At 39.8% G+C, this 23,253-nt stretch overlaps 1 protein-coding gene across 3 annotated transcripts in view; it reads left to right on the top strand.

Annotated features, from left to right (window-relative positions):
- The window catches only part of LOC129746143 (uncharacterized), a 123,421-nt gene that overhangs the window by 88,509 nt on the left and 11,659 nt on the right, over positions 1-23,253 (top strand). The window contains exons 15-20 of one of the 3 annotated variants that reach the window (XM_055739645.1): positions 22-305; positions 394-509; positions 9,525-9,621; positions 19,414-20,179; positions 20,244-20,370; positions 20,450-20,630. In XM_055739645.1, the coding sequence (XP_055595620.1) occupies positions 22-305; positions 394-509; positions 9,525-9,621; positions 19,414-20,179; positions 20,244-20,370; positions 20,450-20,630 (1,571 nt within the window). Of the gene's footprint in view, positions 1-21; positions 306-393; positions 510-9,524; positions 9,623-19,410; positions 20,180-20,240; positions 20,371-20,449; positions 20,631-23,253 lie in introns of those variants that run through there. The other 2 variants (XM_055739644.1, XM_055739646.1) reach the window with 2 other exon arrangements.

Genomic DNA, 23,253 nt, shown 5'->3' with positions numbered 1-23,253 from the left:
CAAAAATTGTTTTTCTAACAGACATCAAGATCGTCACCAAGGAAGTATACGATACCAGTACGCAGCCGTTTATGAATTGGACCGCGCGGGCAGGCAGTTTCATCGAAGAGTCGCGGGCCTTCATAGATCGGTATCTTGGGCGAGGGAATTCTAACGAGGATGCACCGAAAGACGAGATCAACTCGCCACCCGGTGACGAAGGGGAAACCTCGGTAACGTCGGGTGAAGAGGTCTGGGGAACTCCTACTAGCGGAGGTGAAAATGATGACTTGCAAATTTTTGGCAGCATTGAACAAACGCACTCGGTAAGTTACACTACAGTAATATTGGGATCCTTATCTTGAATCTTGTTGATAATATCCGTTATTAAAAAATTAAACAAATGTGTCAAAGTCACCGACCAAATCGACGTCTTCCTACACCGGCGATGACGATACGGAGCTGATGATGGACGAACTGCTGATGGCCCCACCGATGACTGCCAGTGCTGTGCGAGGGCTTTTGCCACGGTACGTAGCAATAGTTGTTATGATTTGTAGTTATTTGAATAAAACGAATTAGATAGAAAGATGCAGATTAGGTCGTAAATAGGAGATTTTAAAGGTTTAGATTTTCAAGATTTTTTTTTTCAATAATAGCTTTGATAGGACAATAGATTTAGTGTAAAAGATTCAGGCCGGACTTTAGCACCCAGTACTATTTCGGATTTTGACGAAAATATTGAATCACTAATTTTTTCCGAATGAACTTCTCAAATAATTTTGAACATATAAATAAACTTCTCTTAGAGAAGAATGACTAATGCTTTGAAAATATCGTGGACTTCATAATGAACCATTGAAAATTCATAACAATGCTCTTTTTTATATATTTATTTCTCTTTTTTTTTTTTGAGAAAATGATGTAAAGCTTAAGTTTAGCTTAAGCACACGTCTAGATGCCAGTTGTAACATAATTGTACCCGCACAAACTCACCTCTTTTTCAAGTTAAAAAAATGACTTTTTTTTAATAGTGAAATGAAAAATCTAATACAGGTATCTATAGAGTACTGTAAATTTACCATGGAAGGAAGTTATATAAACTAACTTGAAGAAAAAAAAATCAGTGACCCAGGACCAACCTTTCGGCAATTAACTGAAACATTTAAAATAGTGGAAAAATCATTCGCATTGGCTTATTTTTGACCTCTATCTTTGGCATAGGTGGGCTCACCAACCAAAGGATCACTTGGGGCTGAAATCGTTCCTTAGCCAACCAAAAAGCCCCACGCCAAATTCCAGCTCATTTGGTTAACCCTAAAGCGGGCCATAGACTACACAAATGGCCTGTACAAATTCGATGATTCTACGACGATTGTTTGATCTATGCTCGCCCTCACACTATATAAACATATTTCATGCGAACACAAACGATTGCTGGCGAAAACAGAAACAAAAAAAAAACCATCTCCACCCCAATATTTCGATCCCGACCGAATTTACTCCAACCGTTTGGACGCTCATTCAAACAGTGCCATACACTATGCAAGTCGTGTTTACAGCGACAAATTTTTATCAAATTTCATCGCATTTGTACAAATGTTTTGTAGTCTGTGGCCCACTTAAGGGGTTGCTGAACTTGGCTCAATGACAGTCGATCATTTTTTCTAGCTCAACTGCAAAATCTACTTTTTTGGGTTAAATTTTTATGCACCGGTTGTTTCAAAAATTTGCACTGAACCCAAATTCACTCTTAAAATACACATGATTTTTCACTTAAAAACAAGGATCCAGTGATTTTCTTCCATTCAAGTGCGACATATACATTTCACTTGGCAGTCATTTAAATTTCAAGTGAATTCATCCACATTCACTTCAGTCGTCACTTGAATTTGAAGTGAAAAAAAAATTCACTTCCCCATCACTTGAATTTCAAGTGAATGTCAGGTTGTAATTGTGTTTATTTTCAGAGTTCAAAATGGCAAATTCTAAAGAGCAGTGTTTAAAGCTTATGCTGAATTTGGATTTTTCCAATTCTTTAAAAGGCGATTTTGGCGGTAGTTTGTGTTAAACGTGATGTAAGAAAAAGTTATTTAAGGGTGTTATCATGTTTCAGCTTGTGGGTTGAACGGGACAGATTTTCTGGTATGCAGCAGGGAAGATTTAGAAGTCGCACTATCCGCAGTAACCGATCTGCCTTGGGATTACGATGGAATTTTCCTTTCGCCATAAATTTATGGCGAAAGCGTAATGTAAGTATTTTAAATCATAGTGCTGTTCTATGAATATTCTTTCATTTAAAAACGCGAGAGATAATTAACTAGAAACTTACTTAGAAACTCAGATAAATTTCACTCGAACGTCATAGTGTAATTCACTTGACCGGTCACTTAAGTGAATTCACTTGACCCATCACTTAAAATTCAAATGAAATTACGTATGGCGAGAATTTACTACAGATGTCACTTATTTTTTAAGTGAAAATTATTTTGGGTGTGGTTTTCTAAATCTAAACATTATTCCACACATTTATATTCAAGATGATACGAGTTACGACAAAAGAGTTATTAAGATTAGAAGGTTTGGCCTTCTGGTGGAAAAATACGGAATTGTAGCGTGGATGGTTTGTTTATGATTTGGCCATCCTGTGGAAAAGGCGGATTGGCTTAGGAAGCACCGATTTTCAAGACTGCTACTGTTGATTGTTTGTTCCTCCGGCAAAAAAGACAGAAAGGCTGGAAAATGGCAGATTGTTAGAGCTGCTACGGCTAATTGTTTGTTTTGATGATTATTTGTTTAGATGGAAAAGACGGATTGGCTTAAAAAGCACAGATTTTTCAGCCAGTTCGAATCGACCTTGCGATAGAACAGACGTATTGTTTAGGTAGTTCAGGTTTTGAAAGCTGCTTGTTTGTTTCGATTTGACCTTCTACTGCTCAAGGTTGCCGAAAATACTTCTGTGTTTTGGCGAATAAAAATTGTGACTTTTTGTGATTCAACCCAAAAATTCTGTGATGGTTTTCTGTGACGCTATTTCCTTAAGTTTCATTTAAATTCATGAAAAAATGGGTCTTTTTTACTTTTTTTAGAGGAAAATCAATTAACATTACAAATCTTATCATATTTTTTCAATCTAAATTAAACAATCCGAAATTTATGTTGACATCAAAAATAATATTTTGGAACCTGGTACAAAATTCAAAAAATCTGAGAAATCTGTGAATATTCCCTAAATTCTGTGTTCTGTGACACAGATTCAGTGATGAAAATTAATAATTCTGTGAAATTACAGATTTTTCTGTGATTTCGGCAACCTTGCTGCTGCTGCTGCTGATTGTTTGTTTTTGACTCGGCGTCTGAACAGATTTCTGCTTCTATGGGTCGATTCACGCACTGGCTGACCTCACTGTTTTTGGCACTTCGCACCCAAAAGAATAAAGAAATTATTTATACGGGATTTTTCACGTAAACTAAGATTTTCCTGCATAATATCGATTCTACGTGTGTCTGTAGTAAACACAGTGTATAACGGAAGCCCTGGTAGTAACTAGTTTACTTACACATATCTGACTCATGAATTTCACGTAAAGTCTTAGTGGATGGCTTACAATACATTTTCTCAAGCGTGGGTTATTAAATTCTAATTAGAATAGAAGCTGCCATCAGTCAGCAACTTTTATTTACTAATTTGAAAACTCGTGTTGACCGTTGTGTTTGGTTTTTTGGTAATCTCGTTGGTTTATGGATACCTGGAAACGTGGCCGTAATTTCTGGCACTCAAAGTTTCAGTTAATAGTTGAATAAATTGTGCCTCAGTCCTTAAGGTGGTTCTTCAGATTGAAAAGTTCCGGTAAATCGAGAAGGATGTCATATTCGGTAGACCACCGTTTAATAGTTTCTAAAAAGCGTTTGCATTTTGGTGAGTTCGATTAAAGATATATTTTAAAATCTGTTTCAGTATCTGAGTTCTCAACAATTTTCAGGCAAGTCAACTGTGATCTAAATTGGAAACAAACCTGAAAGAAATGAAGGCCAGTTTCGTGTACTCCATCCATAAATTTCACAATACTTGTGATAGTGATAAGTAGTAGTGGTTGTGTGTTGTGTTAAATAATTTAAAAAATAAATTTAATTCAATTTAGCTTTATTGTTATTTATTACAAAAAAAAGCAACGAGAAAATTGACCCCAATTGAATTTCGAAACCAAAATTATTTCATGCGTTTTTCATAATCGCACCTAAAATTCAAGTAAAATGTAGCTGAAGCTCATGGCGTGCGAATTCTTATTGAGGTGCGTTCACATGGTTTACTCGTACAAGCGACGTGAAAATCAATTGGATAAAAATTATGTAGTTTTTCACGTAGCCACGACGTGCGGATTATTTTGGGTGCGCAGTTTCTGTTTTGATTGCTTATTTTCCAATTCTACATGATGAAGAAACTAAGCAAACATTTGGGTCCTTATTTAATTTCCACTCAAACATTTTAAGCAATAGTTCTCAGCTCAATTTTGGGTTGTAAATACGTTTTTACACCCAAAATAATCAGCACGTCGTGGCTACGTGAAAAACTACATAATTTTTATCCAAATGATTTTCACGTAAATTATACAAATAAAATATGTAAGCACTCCCCTAGTAAGAATTTGTGCTTCATGATCATCATCTACAATTTACGTGAATTCTTAGTGACTTTACCGCGGTGTGACAATGAAAGTTATTGTTAGTTTTATTTGAGTCTAAATAGAATTGGAACAAACTTGAAATGAACGCTTAATAAGAGTAATTGGATGTTTGATTTGTATTATTTTTTCTTTTATTTTTTATATTATGATTTAAATAACATTCATAAAAATATCACTATCAACTCACTATTGTCACTTCCCGGGAAAACATCTGGATTCCATGGATCATCCGACGGCTGATAGAAGTATCTTGGTGAAATCCTGTAGAAATAGAAAAAAATCACATTAAAGAAAATAATTATTTGGACAAGACATGATATGGTTATTACCTGATCTGAATCTAAAGGAAACTCATTCCCTGGAATACATTTTCGGTTGGGTTCGGTTTCATTTTTCTCTGTTGCCAGAAGTCAAAATTTAAAAATAAATAAAATTTTATCATAGAAAATTGTCTTGAAAAACAATTTGCTTTAAAAACTACGTACCCTTATAGCTGAGGTTGACACCGGAACAACATTTTTTGGTTCCATCTGAACTCTCTGACGAGGACCATGCGGTACTTGGATACCTTCAGTTCTTTTTTTTTTTTACTGAATTCCAAAACTTCGTCGATCCGGTCGGATCCATTTTAATCTTGGCTTTTGCCGTTCGGGGCGGTTCCGTCCTACCCCAATCCATGGAAGCGGGATGTGAATTAATGGATCGGAACAAAAATGGACACCGATACCGAATAATAAACGCCTAAATTTTAAGGCTGACACAAGTTCTCACCGGGCAGCTGACAGATGCCCGTCCATTTTCTGATAAAAATTACTTTTGAAACAAAAACGCGCTCACGAAATAAAAATTTAAAAAACAACTTTAGCTATGTACATCGTTTTCAAGTGAAATTTATGCGTCAGTTATGAGGAATTGAAGTAGAAACTATTAGAGGCTCGTAGAATCTATGGGACGCATCAAAAACTTAGTTTACGTGAAAAATCCCATAGAATGAATTTCTAAATTATTTTGCGTGTAGTATGAGATAATGAAAAATCCATCATTTTGTGTGGCTGCTGCTATTGTTTTTCAATGATTTTGATTCTGCTAATAAGTTTCAGCAACGTAAGATTCCTGATATATGGAAAAATTCGTTCGTGTATCCGGTCTTTAAGAATGGCGAACGTCGCACACAAGGGTAAATGCACCTAATAAGCGATCAAAATTATTTGCGGACAAACGGTAAACGGTAGACATTTGATGTCTTCGCAACATTTTTATATTTTTTGATGATCTATCAAATTCTTGAAAGAAAAAAGTGATTTTTCTACCTGAAAGGAAGATAAAAAAAAATTTCTTGAAATAATTAGTTTAGAGACTTGATGTCTTCACAAAAGTTGTAGATCTTAATATTTTAAACAAATTTGTTGAAGACACCATCAAGATTGCATGAAAATCATAAAAGTTACGAGCATTTTATCAAGTAATTTTGAGTTTTTATTCAATATCTTTTTTAGTATATGATTTACAAACTAGGTATATTTGAGAAAGTTGTTCAAAATTGTTGAAACACACAATTCTGTGGAACATTTCAAAGACATATTTCAACTAAGAAAGGAGATATACTACAAAATATCCAAAATAATGCCTTTTTCAGTTAGTTATAACCTTAAGAGTTCGGACGAGTTCGTATAATTTTTTGAGTGGGTTTTGTTGGTCAAGTTATTGGTTTTCCATTGATATATAGATATATATGTATTTAACATTAGTTTTGGATAGATTTTCTGCAAGTTAGCAATCAATTATGCGCTTTTTCCACTTAAAATTCGAAGAAAAAAACCCTCAATTTATCCTGTTTTTAGAGGAAAAAGCTCATTTTCGATTGCTAGTTTGTAAAAAATCTTATCAAAACTAATGTTAAATTTATATATATCAATGGAAAGCCAATAACTTGACCAACAAAACCCACTCAAAAATTTATACGAACTCCTCCGAACTATTAAGGTTATAACTTACTGAAAAAAGGCATTATTTTGGATAATTTATAGTATATCTCCTTTCTTAGTTGAAATGTGTATTTAAAGTGTTCCACAAAATTGTGTGTTTCAACCATTCAAACAACTTTCTCAAATATACCAAGTTTGTAAATCGTATACTAAAAAAAATATTTAATAAAAACTCAAAATTACTTGTTAAAATGCTCGTGTTTTTTTTAATGCTCGTAACTTTTATGATTTTCATGCGATCTTGATGGTGTCTTGAACAAAGTTGCTCAAAATAATAAGATCTACAACTTTTGTGAAGACATCAAGTCTCTAAACTAATTATTTCAAAAAATAATTTTTTTTATCTTTCTTCCAGGTATAAAAATTAATTTGTTTTCTATCAAGAATTTGATAGATTATCAAAAAATATAAAAATGATGCGAAGACATCAAATGTCTATCGTTTATCGTTTGTCCGCAAATAATTTTGATCGCTTATTAGATGCATTTACCCCTGTGTGCGTTGTAACGTGAAACAATATCGTGGTATTACCAGTTTGTCAGCAGGATCAAAATTATTTGAAATGATTGTAAATGATGCCCTTTTATGCGCCTCATCGCAGTATATAGCCATCGAACAGCACGGGTTCATGCCAGACAGATCAGTTTCTTCGAATGTTTTGGAATACATATCTTTTTGTTTGAACCAGTTGGAAAAGAAAAAACAAGTTGACGCGGTATACACCGTCATAAAAGCTGCATTCGATACAATTGATCATGGAATTCTGCTAGCTAAACTGGCTAAGCTTGGAATCCATAACATCATGATTGTTTTGCTGAATTCATTTCTTACTGCGCGATGCATAAGAATAAAGCTTGGCAATAGCATATCTTTTCCCTTCGTGAATCAATCTGGCGTTCCTGAAGGAAGTAAAATGGGACCTCTATTGTTTGCGCTATTCTTTAATGATCTAATTCTCAGATTAGACGACGGAACAAAAACTATATACGCTGATGATTTAGGAATATTTGATCTACTGCTGATTGCGTCCGCCTTCAAGTGCTGTTGCATCGTTTCGGAGATTGGTGTAACTGTCCGTTAGTGTTTCGAAATGCACTGTCATAACATTCCATCAAGGTAAAACGCCACTTCTTTACGATTATAACATCGGCAACCAGATTTTGAACCGGGTTTCCCAGGTAAATAACCTTGGAGTAATATTTGATTCGCAACTCACGTTCAACCGTCAAAGCTCTTCAGTCATCGACAAAGCTAATCGTCAACTTGGATTCATCACCAAAGTGGCTCGTGATTTCACAGATCCTCTATGCTTGAAGTCTCTGTACTGTGTCCTCGTCAGGTCAGTGATTGAACATGCTTCTATTGTCTGGGCTCCTTACCAGTTAAGTTGGATTCTGCGAATAGAGCGTGTTCAGAAGCGGTTTATCAGATTCGCCTTGGGACGCCTGTAGAGAATAAGAGAGCAAATTTATATTAATGTTTAAATTCCTTGTGGTTTTGAAAAACTATAACTTGGATTTCCGTTGTCTGTGAACTCTCAAGCCATTCCAAATCAGAAAAACAACCGGACTTGAAATCAGCCAATTCACTCATACAAGCGTAGCGAATTGAAGTCGCTCGCTACATTGAAAATAACCGAGAGAGTTAACATCGTGCAGATTGCAGGGAATAAACTTAACGAAACCCCGTATGACTGTGTGTGTGCGCCTCTGACTGAACGAGACCGACGAAGAAAATTCAGTTGATAGCATATTACGGTATCGAACGGATTGTACGGAAAGGTTTTAGGAAACATTTCCGAACGCGAGTTGGGAAAATAAATCCTCCGGACACGACAACACCTGCCCTGGCGCCGTCCCGAAGATCTTCCTGCTTATCCAAACCGATGTCAGCTCTTGGGTCTTGATACTCTTTGATGCCGCCGAAAGACTCAACAGGCCGCATATTTACATCGCCAAAATAATGAATGGAGAAGTGCAATAGCCTAAGCTGCTAATTTTGATCAACTTCAGTGCCCCATCGGAGAATCTACGATCCAATTCGTTACTCGCAGGTCAAATTCACCGAACTTCATACGGCTTCAACGAGCCACTAAGTGCAATGATGCGTTTGTTCCGAGATACTGAACATCTATACCAGTTTGGAGAACCTACTAGTCGTTTTGTTCGTCGTATACGCCAATTCAGATTTTTACTTCGGTTTGATCGTGTTTTTATATTCAAACTTTTATGTTCGATGAATTAATATTAATAATAATAATAATAAAAAGATGGACGGCTCAGAAATCGCATATTCTTGGGCTGCAGCTTTGATTGTTTTTGAATGTTTTGATTGGGATGAGATGAACAAAGAACAAATTAAAAAAATAAAAGTTATGAAAATAAATAAAACAAATATGTGGCAACACTGGAAGAGAAGGAACAAAGTGTAAACAAAACCACAAGTCAGTCATTGATCTATTCTTGTGAGCAACAGACGTGTCTGAGTGAATCTCTGAGCTGAGATTGATAAGAATCGTAAAATCACTACGATCCTTATCTGGAGCTTAAACTAGATGCTGATTATGCTCTCTAAGTTTTGAGCATCATTTAGATCTTCCTCAATGATATCTTTAGAGTTATTTTCCCAACAGTACTGGGTGCTAAAACTTTTTAAAATAGGTGACGATTCATTTGTTCTGAGTTAGTGAGAATAGAATAGAAAACCTTAGATTCTAGGTTAGTAATAGTCATAGATTTTTTTTCCTAACAAAATACGTTTTACCTTCTCTTTTGTGTTAATGTTTTTGGTTTGTGTGAAACATAATATTGTTGGAAACAAAATGCCTGGTTTGTTTCCTTTAAATATAATAAACAAAAAAATCACACACCTCTAGGCGGAAGTTAGAACCGCTCTTCGAGGAGGACAGCGAAAGCTGCGAGTCCGAGGACGACGACAACGACAGTAAGCCCCTGAGTGGTCACGACAAACAGGTAGGATGTGATAAATACAGTCTGTAATGTTCGCGCAGTTTCTTGCGCTTTCGTTTGCGTTCGCCGTTTTTTTGTCTGGTATCGTTTCTGTGCGTCGAGAGCTGTTATATTTGTAATAGGTTCGGTTTCAATTTGTTTATTTTTGCAGTTAATTTTAAGGCTTTAGATGAAAAGAGAATATAAATAAAAGTTAAAACATTATAAAGTTTTTTAACCGACGATTTTTCATTTGTGTAATAATTCTATTTACTATGGTTTGACAACTAGTTATAAGTAGTTTGTAGCACGTTCTCAATTGCTTTATTTAAAAAAATGAGTTAACCTTATTATATTAAATGCAAAAATTGTCTCTGTTATTACAGAATCGTAAAACGCTTTTCTACATATAAAACAACATTGCTAATACTTGACTAACGAAAATTCAATGAATAGATTTGAACATTCATCTCATAATTATTTTTTTATATTTTATCTTTATGTTTCCACTTATGACTTTGTAAGAAAATTCGTTCAATCAGCAGTTATGACCTCGCCATCGCCAATTTTTGCCAGTAGGGAATATTAAATCAATTTTATTGTTCTTATTTTTTCACCTTATATCGCATTTTTCAATCAAAAAAATATATCATAAAATGTAGAAACTTAAGCACCAACACACAATCAAATGACGTGAGTAACTTTTCCATATAATGGTCTATCATCGCTTGAGGCGATTTATTCGATAATTTTGTATAACTATGTGCACCAAAACTTCTACCATGCCTACATCTGGTATCATAATGTGTTCTTGCATCCATTTGATAAACTTTACTACTGACTGTACAAAAACGATATTTTGAATAACTCTTCAAATTTAATTGAGTTTTCTTAATTTTTTTTTTTTGTACTTTACTCAACTAAAATTAAACTTATTTGATATATCATAACTAATTTGAAAAGCACATATTCATAGGATCTATTTGAAAGTACATCGATAGATCGTTTCTCTATCTTTTCTGGTCGACCATTCCGCATAAAATACATAATGTCTTGCAAAAACTTATCGTTAATGGTAGCGTTAGTAACATTAAAATAATCGTCTTGTCTTTTTTCTGAATGTTGCAGATTTCTTCCATTAGTTTTAATTAAAATAAATAGTCTTCGGTTGATTCTCCTGGCTTCCGAAAACGTCCACTAAAGGCTAAACGTTGAGAAACCTCATATTTACCCAAGCAACCAAAAGTCCCATATCTACTTAAACTCGTGCCTCCAAAATTCGAAATTCGCTGAACAAAGGTTCCAAAGGGAATTGGTACCGAATTTTCTCGAATGTGAGCATGAAAGTTGCAAAAGGTTCCTCAAATAGCCTTTTTTGTGACATGTCAATCGCATCCATTCAGTATAAAAGTTTCAAACTGAACTGAATTTTTATCGTCATCCGATATTTTGTTCGCTAGAAAGCATGCCTCGAGACGTTCACCCCAGTCAGAATAGGAAGTTCCTCTTCTATAGGATTTGATTGAGGTAGCTAGGTTTGACTTAGCCGCTGATTCTGCCATTATGGGCTGACTGTCTTTCCCGGCATGGACTTTTAATTTTGAAACAAAAGAAACGCAAAATTAAAACTCACTTTCCTTCCAGATCCAAAGCGCGTGAAATGTAAACAAAACATTGCCACAATTTTGTCAGCACCATGATGAATCTAGTATAGTAGTCTCAAATGCATTTTTTTTGTATCTTAAATTAACACTCCGCACTTTTCGGATGCTTCGAATAGCTGTGATTAACCGTGATCATAGGAAGGATACTTTAAGCACAGATAAACAGACAGGACACTCTGAACAAAAATCAACTCATTTTTCGCAAAGCGATAGCATTACCATCTGCCGGCGCCCCCTCCGCCACCCTTCAGCTGATTGGTTCCCTCGTTCAAAAGAGCCAAAATCTCCATCTGGTTATCCTAAATGATACCCATTAGATCCGGATTACTCGATTAGATCTTCTGGAGCAGCAACGCCAACAGACGAGGGTCCTCCTGAAGCAGCTTTTTCATCTCGATGAAGATCGGATGTTCCTTCAGGAAAGCCAGCCGCTTCTCGGACAATGGAATGTCATGCCTCGCCATGTTACCATCCTATTCGATAACTTTTTGCTGCTTCCAGACAGCTCTTAGAAGAAAATAGTGTTGAATAAGCATAAATTTGTCATAAGTCATGCATAATAAATGTTACTCACCGCTACCGACAAAGTTGGCTCCATCGTCTTCCAGCTTTGCTTCACAGCCCGGAGCTCAGCGGAAGATTTTTTTTCGATTCTATGAATTATATTTGCAAAAATCAAGGCGAAATCTTTGTCTTAGCAAAACATCAGAGCAACTGGCATCCCAGCCAGCCAGCCAACTGTCAAATTTCGGCTGCGTCTTTAACACCTCACGAAGATAAAAGACCACAGTTGTTCTAATTATTTCAGCTGGTTATACCAATCGTCAACTCGTAGTTGATTTTTTCGCATCCAACTATAAATATAATAGACTCAACTACAAAATTATGATTGACTTTACGCAATCAACTATGAATATAATGGTTTCAACTGTAATCGGATACTTGATTCAATTGTAAATATGATAGATTCAACTACAAATGTATGATTGATTCTAGGTATTGAACTATAAATATAGTAAATTAAACTATATTGTTAGGATAGATTGTGTCTTACTTGAATAGGGTAACAGACTTATTTTGGACCAGGGGACCTATTTTGGACCACCTTGTCTAGCTCTCTATGGCGATCGGACCATAAAATGAAAAGACGAGTGATGTAGTCCGTAGTCAAAACTTTAATAATCTCCTATCTACAACTGGCTGATGTACTCAGCACAAAATCTAATTGCTCGAGTGCGAGAGCAATAGGAATTGTTCTCGATAAAATCGGGTGGTGTACTTTTGCCAAAGTGTGTGGTTGGTGGCGACAGTACTGATGATCATGATGATGACGGTGACGGCAAGTCCCCTACAGTACTCCCCTCCTAGACGAGGTCCGAGCTCAGTGGTATCGTTGGGGGATGATGACACGACGTCCAGAGCGAGTGACTTTCGTTGAAGGGCTTCCAGAAGGTGATGTAGGGCTGCTTAGATCATCATCTGCTGTGTATGCTGGTTTTAGGCGATCTATCGAAATTTTGACGCTCTTTCCATTCATGCTGATAACGAAATATTTCAATTTCCGATCAACGACTTCGAATGGTCCAGAATACGGGCATGATAACGATGATCTGATAGAATCATTTCTCACAAATACCTGCTTGCATGTGTTCAGGTTCTGATGAACGAAAATCTTGTTGGTACCGTGCCAAGCTGTATCACTTGGTCGAAGGCTCTGCATTGTTTTGCGCAAGTTGTTTATATCGTCGAATTCGGTCCTATGATTCGTATTCTCCACAAAAAACTCAGATGGTATTCGAAGCGTGGTTCCGTATACCATTTCTGCAGGACTCGCTCGAATATCAGGTTTGTATGTTGTCCGTAGACCGAGAAGAATCATTGGCAGGTAGTCAGTCCAATGAATTGAGTCGTGACATACTATAGCTGATTTGAGAGTTCTATGCCACCTCTCAATTATTCCATTTGACTGTGGATGATAAGAAGTGGTTTTGAAATGCGATATTCCAGGCAAACAGGTAAGCTCGGCGAAGAGATTGGACTCGAATTGTCGACCTTTATCTGATGTGATACAATTAGGCACACCGTATCGGGAAAACCATCCTTTGATTAGTGCTTCGGCGATCGTCGGGGATGTCATATCGGGAATTGGCAACGCTTCTGGCCAACGGGTGAATCGATCAATTATCGTGAGACAATAGCGTTGGCCATTACTAGGAGGAAATGGACCTACGATGTCGATATTTATGTGGCTAAATCTTCCATCTGGCAGCGAATAATTTCCAGGTTGGGATCGAGTGTGTCGACCGACTTAGCTTTCTGACACTCAATACAATTCCTGGCAAAAGCTATGCTGTCCTTTCGAATTTGAGGCCAAACGAATCGATCAGTCATCAGTTTGGCAGTTCCTCGAGTGCCTGGATGTGATAGGTTGTGGGTAGATCTCAATACCTGTTCACGGTATTTCTTTGTGATGAATGGTCGAATACGACCGGCTGATGTTTCGCAAAACAGTTGTTTTTGAGAACCTGGAACAGTGAAGAGTTTAATCTTTAACGATGATGTTGAATTACCTCTTAACAGATCTCGCAATTCGTCGTCGATTCTTTGGTCAACGGATAGTGCCTCGTAGTCGATAGCGGGAACAGCTTTGATGGCCTCAATTCTGGAAAGCAGGTCAGCAGTAACATTGTTTTTGCCCTCAACATGTCGAATGTCGGTTGTGATTTGCCCGATAAAATCTAGCTGTCTAGCCTGACGATGACTAGCCTTATCGAGATTTTGTTGAAACGTGATTGGTCGATGATCTGTGTAGATATGACATTTCCTTCCCTCAAGCATGAATTTGAAATGCCGCACGGCGAGATATATCGCAGTAAGTTCACGATCGTATGTGCTATACCGAAGCTGCGCCGAGTCGAATTTTTTAGAAAAGAATCCTGAAGGTTGAATATTGCCATCGACGATCTGGTGTAAAACGGCCCCTGCTGCGAAACTTGATGCATCAACCCACAATGATAATTCAGCGCTGGCAGCTGGATGTGCAAGGAGTGTTGTTGATGCAAGCTGCTGTTTACACTGTTTAAAAGCTGTTGTTGTAACGTCGGACCACTCAAGCTTTGTTTGGTCGTTACGCTTGTTACCTGGTATCATGTTGATCAAAGGTGCTTGTGCCTCGATGGCGTTTGGAATAAACCTACGGTAAAAGTTTATAATAGCAAGAAAAGATTTAAATTCTTTTACCGTCTGAGGTTGCTGGATCTTTTGCACAGCGTCGACTCGTTCTGGAAGGGGGCTGATGCCAAGCGGCGTAACGAGGTGTCCTAGAAACACCATTTCCGATCGGCCAAACTCGCATTTAGAAACGTTGATTGTCAATTTGAACTGCGCCAGTCGCTCGAAAAGCTGTCGTAGATGTATTCGGTGTTTTTCAGGCGATTTCGATGCGATGAATAAATCGTCGATATAAGGAAAAACAAAATCCATTCCTCGTGTAACTTCGTGGATTAGCCGTTGGAAAGTTTGAGCTGCATTACGAAGCCCAAATGTCATGAAGGCGAACTCAAACAATCCGAAAGGGGTGGTTATCGCTGTCTTTGGGATATCATCCGGGTGAATAGGAACCTGATGGAACGCCTTTTGCAAGTCAATTTTGGAAAATACAGTTTTACCTTGCAAAATGGTGGTGAAATCTTGTAGGTAAGGTAGAGGGTACCTATCTGGTATTGTCTGGGCATTTAAAGCACGGTAATCTCCACACGGTCGCCAAGTCCCATCTGCTTTCTTCACCATGTGAAGAGGGCTGGCCCAACTACTTGATGAGGGCCGGCAAATTCCGAGTATCATCAAATATTCGAACTCGGCACGAGCTGCAGCAAGCTTTTCGGAAGATAAGCGCCTCGGACGTGCAAAAACTGGCTGCCCGGACGTCTCGATGCGATGAACAATGGTAGCATGGCTAACGGTGCCAGGTGGAGCGAGTCGTGTGATATTTTTAAATTCATTCAACAATTCGAAGTACGGCGAAGATGCAGTGAATGACTTTATTGAATGCTGATTTGTGTGAACTGAAAAATATTTTGACTCAAGCGCAGTGTTGTTATCAATCAGCAGTGATCAGTGATAGCTAATAAAATCAGCTCCGATGATCCCAGAGGTCACGTCTGCGATCAAAAATGTCCACAGGAATTCTCGACGAAGTCCCAGATCGACCTTCAAAAGGGACTCACCGTAAACTTTGATCGGCGATCCATTAGCGGCGAACAGTTGCATGGTTGTCGGTTTAATCCCGGCTGCTTTGGGGCCTCGTGGTATTACAGACACATGAATCAGGACCGGTGTCTATCAAAAAGTGCATATTAGTTGTAGTGTCTGTAATTTTGAGGCGATAGATTTTTGCTGTTTCAGATGGCTCGCCATTCTCCGAAACAGCGTCAGCAAGGCGACGTCAATGTTGAAAGCGATTGGAAGGCGACGGAGAGCGCCCAAACGAACACGGTTTACGGCAACGAGTAGCGTCTGTGCCAAATGTACGATGGTAGGGGAAGAGGGGGCATAATGCCCACGTTAAGAAGAAAGCCTTGTTTTAGAATACATTTGAAAAGATTAACTTTAGTTTTCGATTGTGTTTGAAAGTTTGGTTTATTTTTTGTCTAAATCTGATAGTTAGAATATCTGGAAGGTCAAAAAAGGCCACAAATTTAATGAAATTTGAAGAGTAGGTTAAAAATTGGATTTCAGATTGAGTAGGGGCATAATGCCCATATGTGTGTACCCAATCGCCCCTTTTAACGTTTAATAAGTGTTTATTGATTCTAGTGCCTCCGAAAGCGTTTGCCAGGTAAAGACACTTCTATTCTACTTCACAGATGGAAAAATGTATTGCTACGCTCAGTGCTGCCAGATATACTGAAATTCTTGTGAAAAGTTAATTAAATCTATATGAAATTTAGGAATTTTAAATATATTCGTTTATATTCAAGTTATGTTTTCCAATACAACTTATAAATATCTTTAAAATTGTTGTGATGAAACTGCATATACATTTAAACAAATATGAAACATGCTTAAAGATAAACGGATATGGCGCGTTTTGCTCTACCTAGACATGTTTATTAAAAATCATTCAAAATAACAGAAAAAATAATTTAATTAAGAAATTTTTCGTTTTCTGATGATTTTCAAGACCAATGTTCATCATTGTAACAGATGTCAGGTATTTTTTTTTGCTGATAGATGCCGTAGTTTCTTACGAAAGTCAAAGCACAAATTGCAAGAAATATGGTTTGAAAAATATTTTGGATTTTTTTCAGTGATTTGTCGCATATTTGATGCTAATTTTGTGTACAAAAGGTTTCTACTGTTGATAAGAAGGGAATAACGTAAAGAATTCTTAAAATAAGTGTATATCTAGCTAGATATCGCAGTGGGGCGTTTTGCCCACACTGGGCATTATACCCCCAGTTCCCCTACCAACACTGTCCTTCTTCATCGTCACTGCGTCTCGAACTCACCGATCTACCGCGACTATGGGAACGATTACGCCCGCGGGACGGATGGTTAGCTTGTCCTTACCAAGATAGTTCTAACTTTTTGGAAAGTGCCGAAATTTCTTTTTGCAGCGTACCAATACATTCCACTAACCTTTGTTCCACTGATGTTGAAGTTGTGGGGACGACATTAGTTTCGATGGCCGAAATATTTCGGTGTCCCATCGAATCAACGATGGCATCTGCGATGGCAGTTTTTTCGGAAGCAGCTCCTTTTGATGCAATAACGGCCGGCTGCGCATGAGCCGGAAGCCTAGACGTCCACAGATCAATAAGAACAGCATCTTCTAACGATGTTCCAGCAACTCGCTGCATTTCATTAAAAAGCAGGCTCGGTTTTTTATCCCCCAGGGGCATTTCGGCAAGCACACGGTGGAGACGTCATTGCTGGCTATCGGCGAAGTGTTCGATCAGCTTTTGTTTGATATGATTTGATTGTTTGCGGTTCCAATACCTGATGCGGCAAACCAAAATTCCAACGACAAGAAGTATGACTCGATGTTCGACGCGGTCATACTCGGCGGATTGATTCGCGGTGCGGTAATTGTCTGAACTGTAGCAGTATCCTCTTGCTTCATCTCGTCAGCAGTGCTCATTGTCGAAAACGCGCGAAAAAAATTACTACGATCACGTCGGGGTCACCACTATGGCGATCGGACCATAAAATGAAAAGACGAGTGATGTAGTCCGTAGTCAAAACTTTGATAATCTCCTATCTACAACTGGCTGATGTACTCAGCATAAAATCTAATTGCTCGAGTGCGAGAACAATAGGAATTGCTCGAGTGCGAGAACAATAGGAATTGTTCTCGATAAAATCGGGTGGTGTACTTTTGCCAAAGTGTGTGGTTGGTGGCGACAGTACTGATGATCATGATGATGACGGTGACGGCAAGTCCCCTACATCTCTTATAAAGCAACTAATAATGAGAAAAAAAATAGTGCATAACATTAAGCGCCCGGGCTTCCACAATATTTGCTAAAAAAAATTCATGATTATCTGTTTTATAAGAGAGCTAGACAAGGTGGTCCAAAATTGATCCTCTGGTCCACAATAAGTCCGTTACCCTACTGTAGTGTTCATCAGCAACAACAAAAAAAATCGTAAGTGTTGGACCAGTACGTGTTCCCTGTAGCGATTGTATCGCTGTATTAGGGCTCAGCCGGCAGTTCCTGACATCAGTAGCAAAGCGCAAGCGCTCTCCGGCGATGGGAAACATTTTCCTCTACCAGTTGCTGGCAGCGGTCGTGTAGTTGGCCGACAGTTCCTGGAATTGGGAAAGGTACACCTTCTTTGGCTGCCCGGGAAATCGACGTGGGTCTCGACGTTCTTTTACACGATCCTGACAGGATCCCACAGGAAACTAGCATTATGGTAAGTATGGCTGAACGTTTGATTTGACAGTTGAGGAAACCTTTCTCAAAAGAAGACTGCTAAAACCGCCAACTTTCATTGTATTAACTAAGTGTGTCAGGTTATTTTACGACCAGGATTCAATCTCATGACCGTCGGCTTTGAAGACAAAGACGCTATCCTCTAGGCCACGGTCTGCTGGGTATCCTTGCTGATTAGAATGCTTGCCAACTGGACTGCGATTGGCCTACGGTTTGAATTTGATGAAAATATGTCTCCAAACCTTGCAACTGATAATTTATAACAGGAAGTCTCATTTACAAACTAATTTGATGCTACTCCATTTATAACATGAAAAGTGGAAAAGGTTGTATTGATTCTATAAAACTTACGTAAAATTACGGCAGCAGAACGGGCATCAAGCGTTCCTCAACAACGATAAACTGACACTGTTGATCGGACTATCCGCACAGGAGATGGCTAAAAACCAGAATGAGTTGCCGCTTTCGTCCCTTTTTTGAAAGTTTTGACCTCTTCTACTGATCAATAGGCTTCTATCGATGTACAGACAATCAAAACAAGCAAATAACGACTGAGACTAATTTTTAAAGGTTATCGGCTTTTAGGTTGTTTTCTGTGTTAAATCATTTCGGCTTAATTTCCAGGAATTTTCAGTCATTAAAATATTTTAGTAAACTTGAAAGGAATTCTAGATAATAGAATCAAAATTTATCTTGAAAAATATTTTTAGACATTATAAGTTGAGATTTTGCCTGAAAAAATATCGTTTTTGTACATGTCAATCTATTGTGATAAAACTGCCAATAAATATGCACCAATTTTCATTCGTTAGACGAACTCTTATCTGAATTTTAAAAAAAAAGCTAATTTTGCTTCTTCCAGTGTTGATGCTTACTTCTGCTTTACCAATCAAATCTTTGTTTTTTTTCCTGTAACGATGTCAATTTACGTGAGTGATTGTCTGCAATATCTTAAACTGACTATGAGTATCGTGATAAGCTTTACGATTCTGCTACTTCCTCATACTGATATGGAAAACCCGTATTTTAACGGTTATAAGAAGAAAATACGAATCCAGATTGTATGCCGTTCCTTGCAACCCCTGTTCTATTTCAGCATCTGGTGTTGTTACTCTTTTCGATACTCTAGCAACCTCGAGTGTAATTCAAGTTCCGTTGATTCCGTAGATACGTTATAATTAGCGGGTAATTTACTTTCGATAAATTGGCAGGGGCAAGCTGTGGAAAGAAATCGTCCTCGTCCGGACTATGTGGACTTAAAAGATTCCACCGAATCCGACTCTCGAAGTATAACCTCGTCGTCGACGCCGATGGCCGAGGACGATCTGGACCTGACGGTGCCAGCTGTGCCGGAGACGCTGAAGACGACCACACCAGACGAAAACTATGGGAGTGCTGCTGACAGATGCTCTGTATCTGCGCTGCCCCGGAGCATCGGGATGCACTCTGTAAGCGGTATCGATCGTTCCGGGGCATTGACCAGTTTCGGTGCCGTGGCCAATCAAAGTCAGCAAGGCCCACCGATACTTACTTTGCCTCCACCGCCGTCTACCGCCCCACCACCATCCCTCTTGTACGGGATGAGTCCCCGGCTCGAGATGCGACTGGCCCTGAATCACGACATCCTCGGCGACGAAGACCTGATGGGCAATCCCCCAACAGTTACGGCGGGACAGGACCTGACTACGATTCTCGGACCCGACCTCTCCACATACCACCGGATGAGTGGCAGGGACATCATCATGAACCGGGTCATCCCGCGGGTCAACAGCTACAGCAGCATCCCGGCCGTAGTGGCTGCAGCAACGAACGACCACAACAAACAGCTCAGAAACGGAACGAGCTCATCATATCTGCAAAACAATTCAAAGATGGATACTCCTACTCCCAATCGGCGAAAGCAGCAACTGGAGGAGGTCGCTCAGGCTCAGTTAAGCCATACAGCTACCTGGAACAGTTTTGGGTCTGTGGATCGAGGTACGCTGGGTCCCCCGTTCTTTCAGTAATTCTAAATGCTAATTTCCCCTCTACATTTCAGAAGAAAAGACTCTGTCGGACCTGGAGCGTTTAGCGAGGCGCGAGAAAGTCTACTGCATGACGCAGCTGAATCAAAACGGTTCCCACCTGAAGCATACAGCTAGTTTTCAAAAGTCCAAAACTTCCAAATTGTAAGTTTAATTCGAAAAGAACACCTTGACCCTCAAGTTCAAGTAGCTAACTAATTAGGCCTTGGAATCCCGCCCGCAGATTCAAATTTCTCTCTCGGCGTAACTCGGAGAACCAGCTGTATGAGTGCGCTTCGTCGTCTTCTTCGGTGGTTTCCTCCAGAGCGTCAACGCTGATCGACGGCAACTACGGTGATGATGTTCCTACCATATCCAGCTCCCAGTCCGATTCGAGCCGGATGAACTCGCCGCGGAAGGAAAATGTAAGTGTTGAATTTATTATTTTGTTGCTTGGCAAATTTAAAAGTTCTTGAAATGAATAACTCCAGTAAATAGTTTAAAATCCCAAAAATACTTATATTTAAAAAAATAGGCAAAAGATGATTTCCTATTAAATGACTTGTACTCCCTCAAGTTAGAAAAGTTGTTAACGTACAAACGATGTGTTGATTCCCAGAAACCATGTCAATTGTAAAAAACCGTGTAAAAAAACTGATTTAATTCCGAAGCTCAAAAACTTCAGACAGTTATATCTGAGACCAGAGACCTGAAACTTGACACCTCATGCATGTAGGAATAAAAAGGTTCACGGGCAAGAATTCGGATCTTTAAATTTAGAACGCGTTAGTTTATAATAACTTTAATGATATGTAACATAAGACGTGAGATACATGAAACGTGAGACATTTCTTTTTTAGTCCCAGAGCTACTCCCAACCTCAAAAAATCCTGAAAGTTGTTCATTGAAATGGATTATTTTTTTTCAGATATTATTGTAATTAGGCAAATCTACCTTACCTAACCATTTTCCAAAGCTTAAGGCCGAAATGAAAGATCTTCACTGCTGGCTATCCGGAGCCAGCGTTGTGAAAACGCTGCCTGCAAAGGGACTCATCGACTGTGTGGCCTGACTACGCTTCCATGAGCTTCTGGGTCTACCTCTTCTTGGATGCCCATCTTGGTTCCAGTTGAGCGCCATCTGTGAATCAACCGTATTTTACATGTAGATAAACCCATACTTTCTTCAGTTCTTCGACTGTCTTCACTACCTTAGGTCGTTTGAGAAGTTGTTTCTTCATAATCGCCCAGTAGTTCTCGATGGGGCGGAGCTCCGGAGTGTTAGGAGGGTTGAACATTTTCGGCACGAAATTGACCTTATTGTCAGCATACCACTTCAGCACTTCCTTGGAGTAGTGGCATGAGGTCAAATCCGGCCAGAAGATTGTTGAGACGCTGTGGGCCTTCAGAAGAAGAAGCAGCCGCTTCTTTTTTTTTTAAGTTGGTAACCACAGGGGGTAAATCCCGGTTTACGGATTGTATTCCAAGACACGGCGAGCCACAGCGTCCCCCCAGTTTGCTACTCTGGGTTCATGGGTACAATGGGAAGACTCATGGTATACTCCGTGTATACCCCCTACTCCCTAAGCTTCACCTGGGGCCGCAGACCTGGTTCCCACCTCGAACTGTTTAGCACACTATACTTCAATAGTGGGAGGTCTATGGGTGGTAGTGCGCTCCAAGGCAATACTCATTAACGAGACCACTTTCAGCAAAACCTCTCATCCTAACGACTCGACGCCTGAACTCTCCTCTAACGACTTGAGAACCGACGTCTCCTCGCAATGACTCGAGATTCCCACACAAACCTCTTCTCTTCGCGACTTGAGGCCTGATCTCTCCTCTAACGACTCGAGATCCGACCCCTCCTGGCATCGACTCGAGGCTTACCTATCCTCTGCAGGATTCAAGGCCCTTTAACGAATTGAAATCTGACCTCTCCTCGTAATGACTCGTGGTGACCACTAGTACCCCTCCTCTTATTGATTTAGGGCCTGATCTCTCCTTTTACGACTCGAGACCCGACCCCTTATCGTAAAGACTCGGGGTTGACCACACAAACCTCTCCGCCTGGAGGTTCGAGGCCTGACTTCTCCTCTAACGACTCGAAGCCCGACCTCTTATCTCCAGGATTCGAGGTTTGCCACCTTGCCCGTTGTGCGCCAGATCGAGAGCAGCTTATCCTTGAGTCGCGCCTGTTACAGCACACGCGCGGGACCTAACGCAACGACTCGGATGATTTCCGACGAAGACGTCATCCTAATCCGACTCGAATGGCTCACCCGGCGTCGAAAGCCACTTTACCCGTGGGTATTCCCCGATCGTGGAATAACCCTTTCCCAACGATTTCCACTGCGAAGAAGGTCAAGTCTTATCCCCGCAGCTTCTGTCGTTGAGAACCGAAGGTGGAGCATCCTACGCACGAACGCGGCGCACCCACGGCATCCGCTACGCAGAAGGTATTGTCTTATCTTTGTAGCTTCAAACCGAGGGGTGGGACGCACTCTACTCGACAGCCCCCCGTCGATGGGGTCAGTCTACTCCGACCGATGTCCGGTCTTCTTTAACCCCTTGGCTGGCAACCCTAGGATTTTTGGCCCGCGGATTTTCATGCCCGTTGTGTGCCAGATCGAGAGCAGCTTGTCCTGGACTCGCGCCTGTCACGGCACACGTACGGGACTTGGAACGCTACGACTCGGATGTTTTCCGACGGTGACGACATCCTACACCGACTCGAGAGGCTCGCCCGGCATCGAGAGCCTCTCTACCCGTGGGTATCCCCCGACAGTGGTTAACCCTCTTCCCTCGAGATCCGCTACGAGGAAGGTCAAGTCTTATCCCCGCAGTTTCCCTCTTAGGAAGCGGCACTACTCGGATACCCCCCGACATTGGGGTATCCTACACACGTTCGTGGCGCACCCTGACCTCCGCTACGCAGAAGATGTTGCCTTATCTTTGTAGCTCCGATCAAGGGATCGGACGCACACTACTCAGAAGCTCCCCGTCGATGGAGTCATCCTACACCGTTCGCGGACTGCCGTTGGTTCCA

The sequence above is a fragment of the Uranotaenia lowii genome, chromosome 2 (assembly GCF_029784155.1).
Source record: "Uranotaenia lowii strain MFRU-FL chromosome 2, ASM2978415v1, whole genome shotgun sequence".
NCBI lineage: Eukaryota > Metazoa > Arthropoda > Insecta > Diptera > Culicidae > Uranotaenia > Uranotaenia lowii.
The sequence above is the reverse complement of the archived record's forward strand: the minus strand, read 5'-3'. Positions and strand labels throughout refer to the sequence as shown.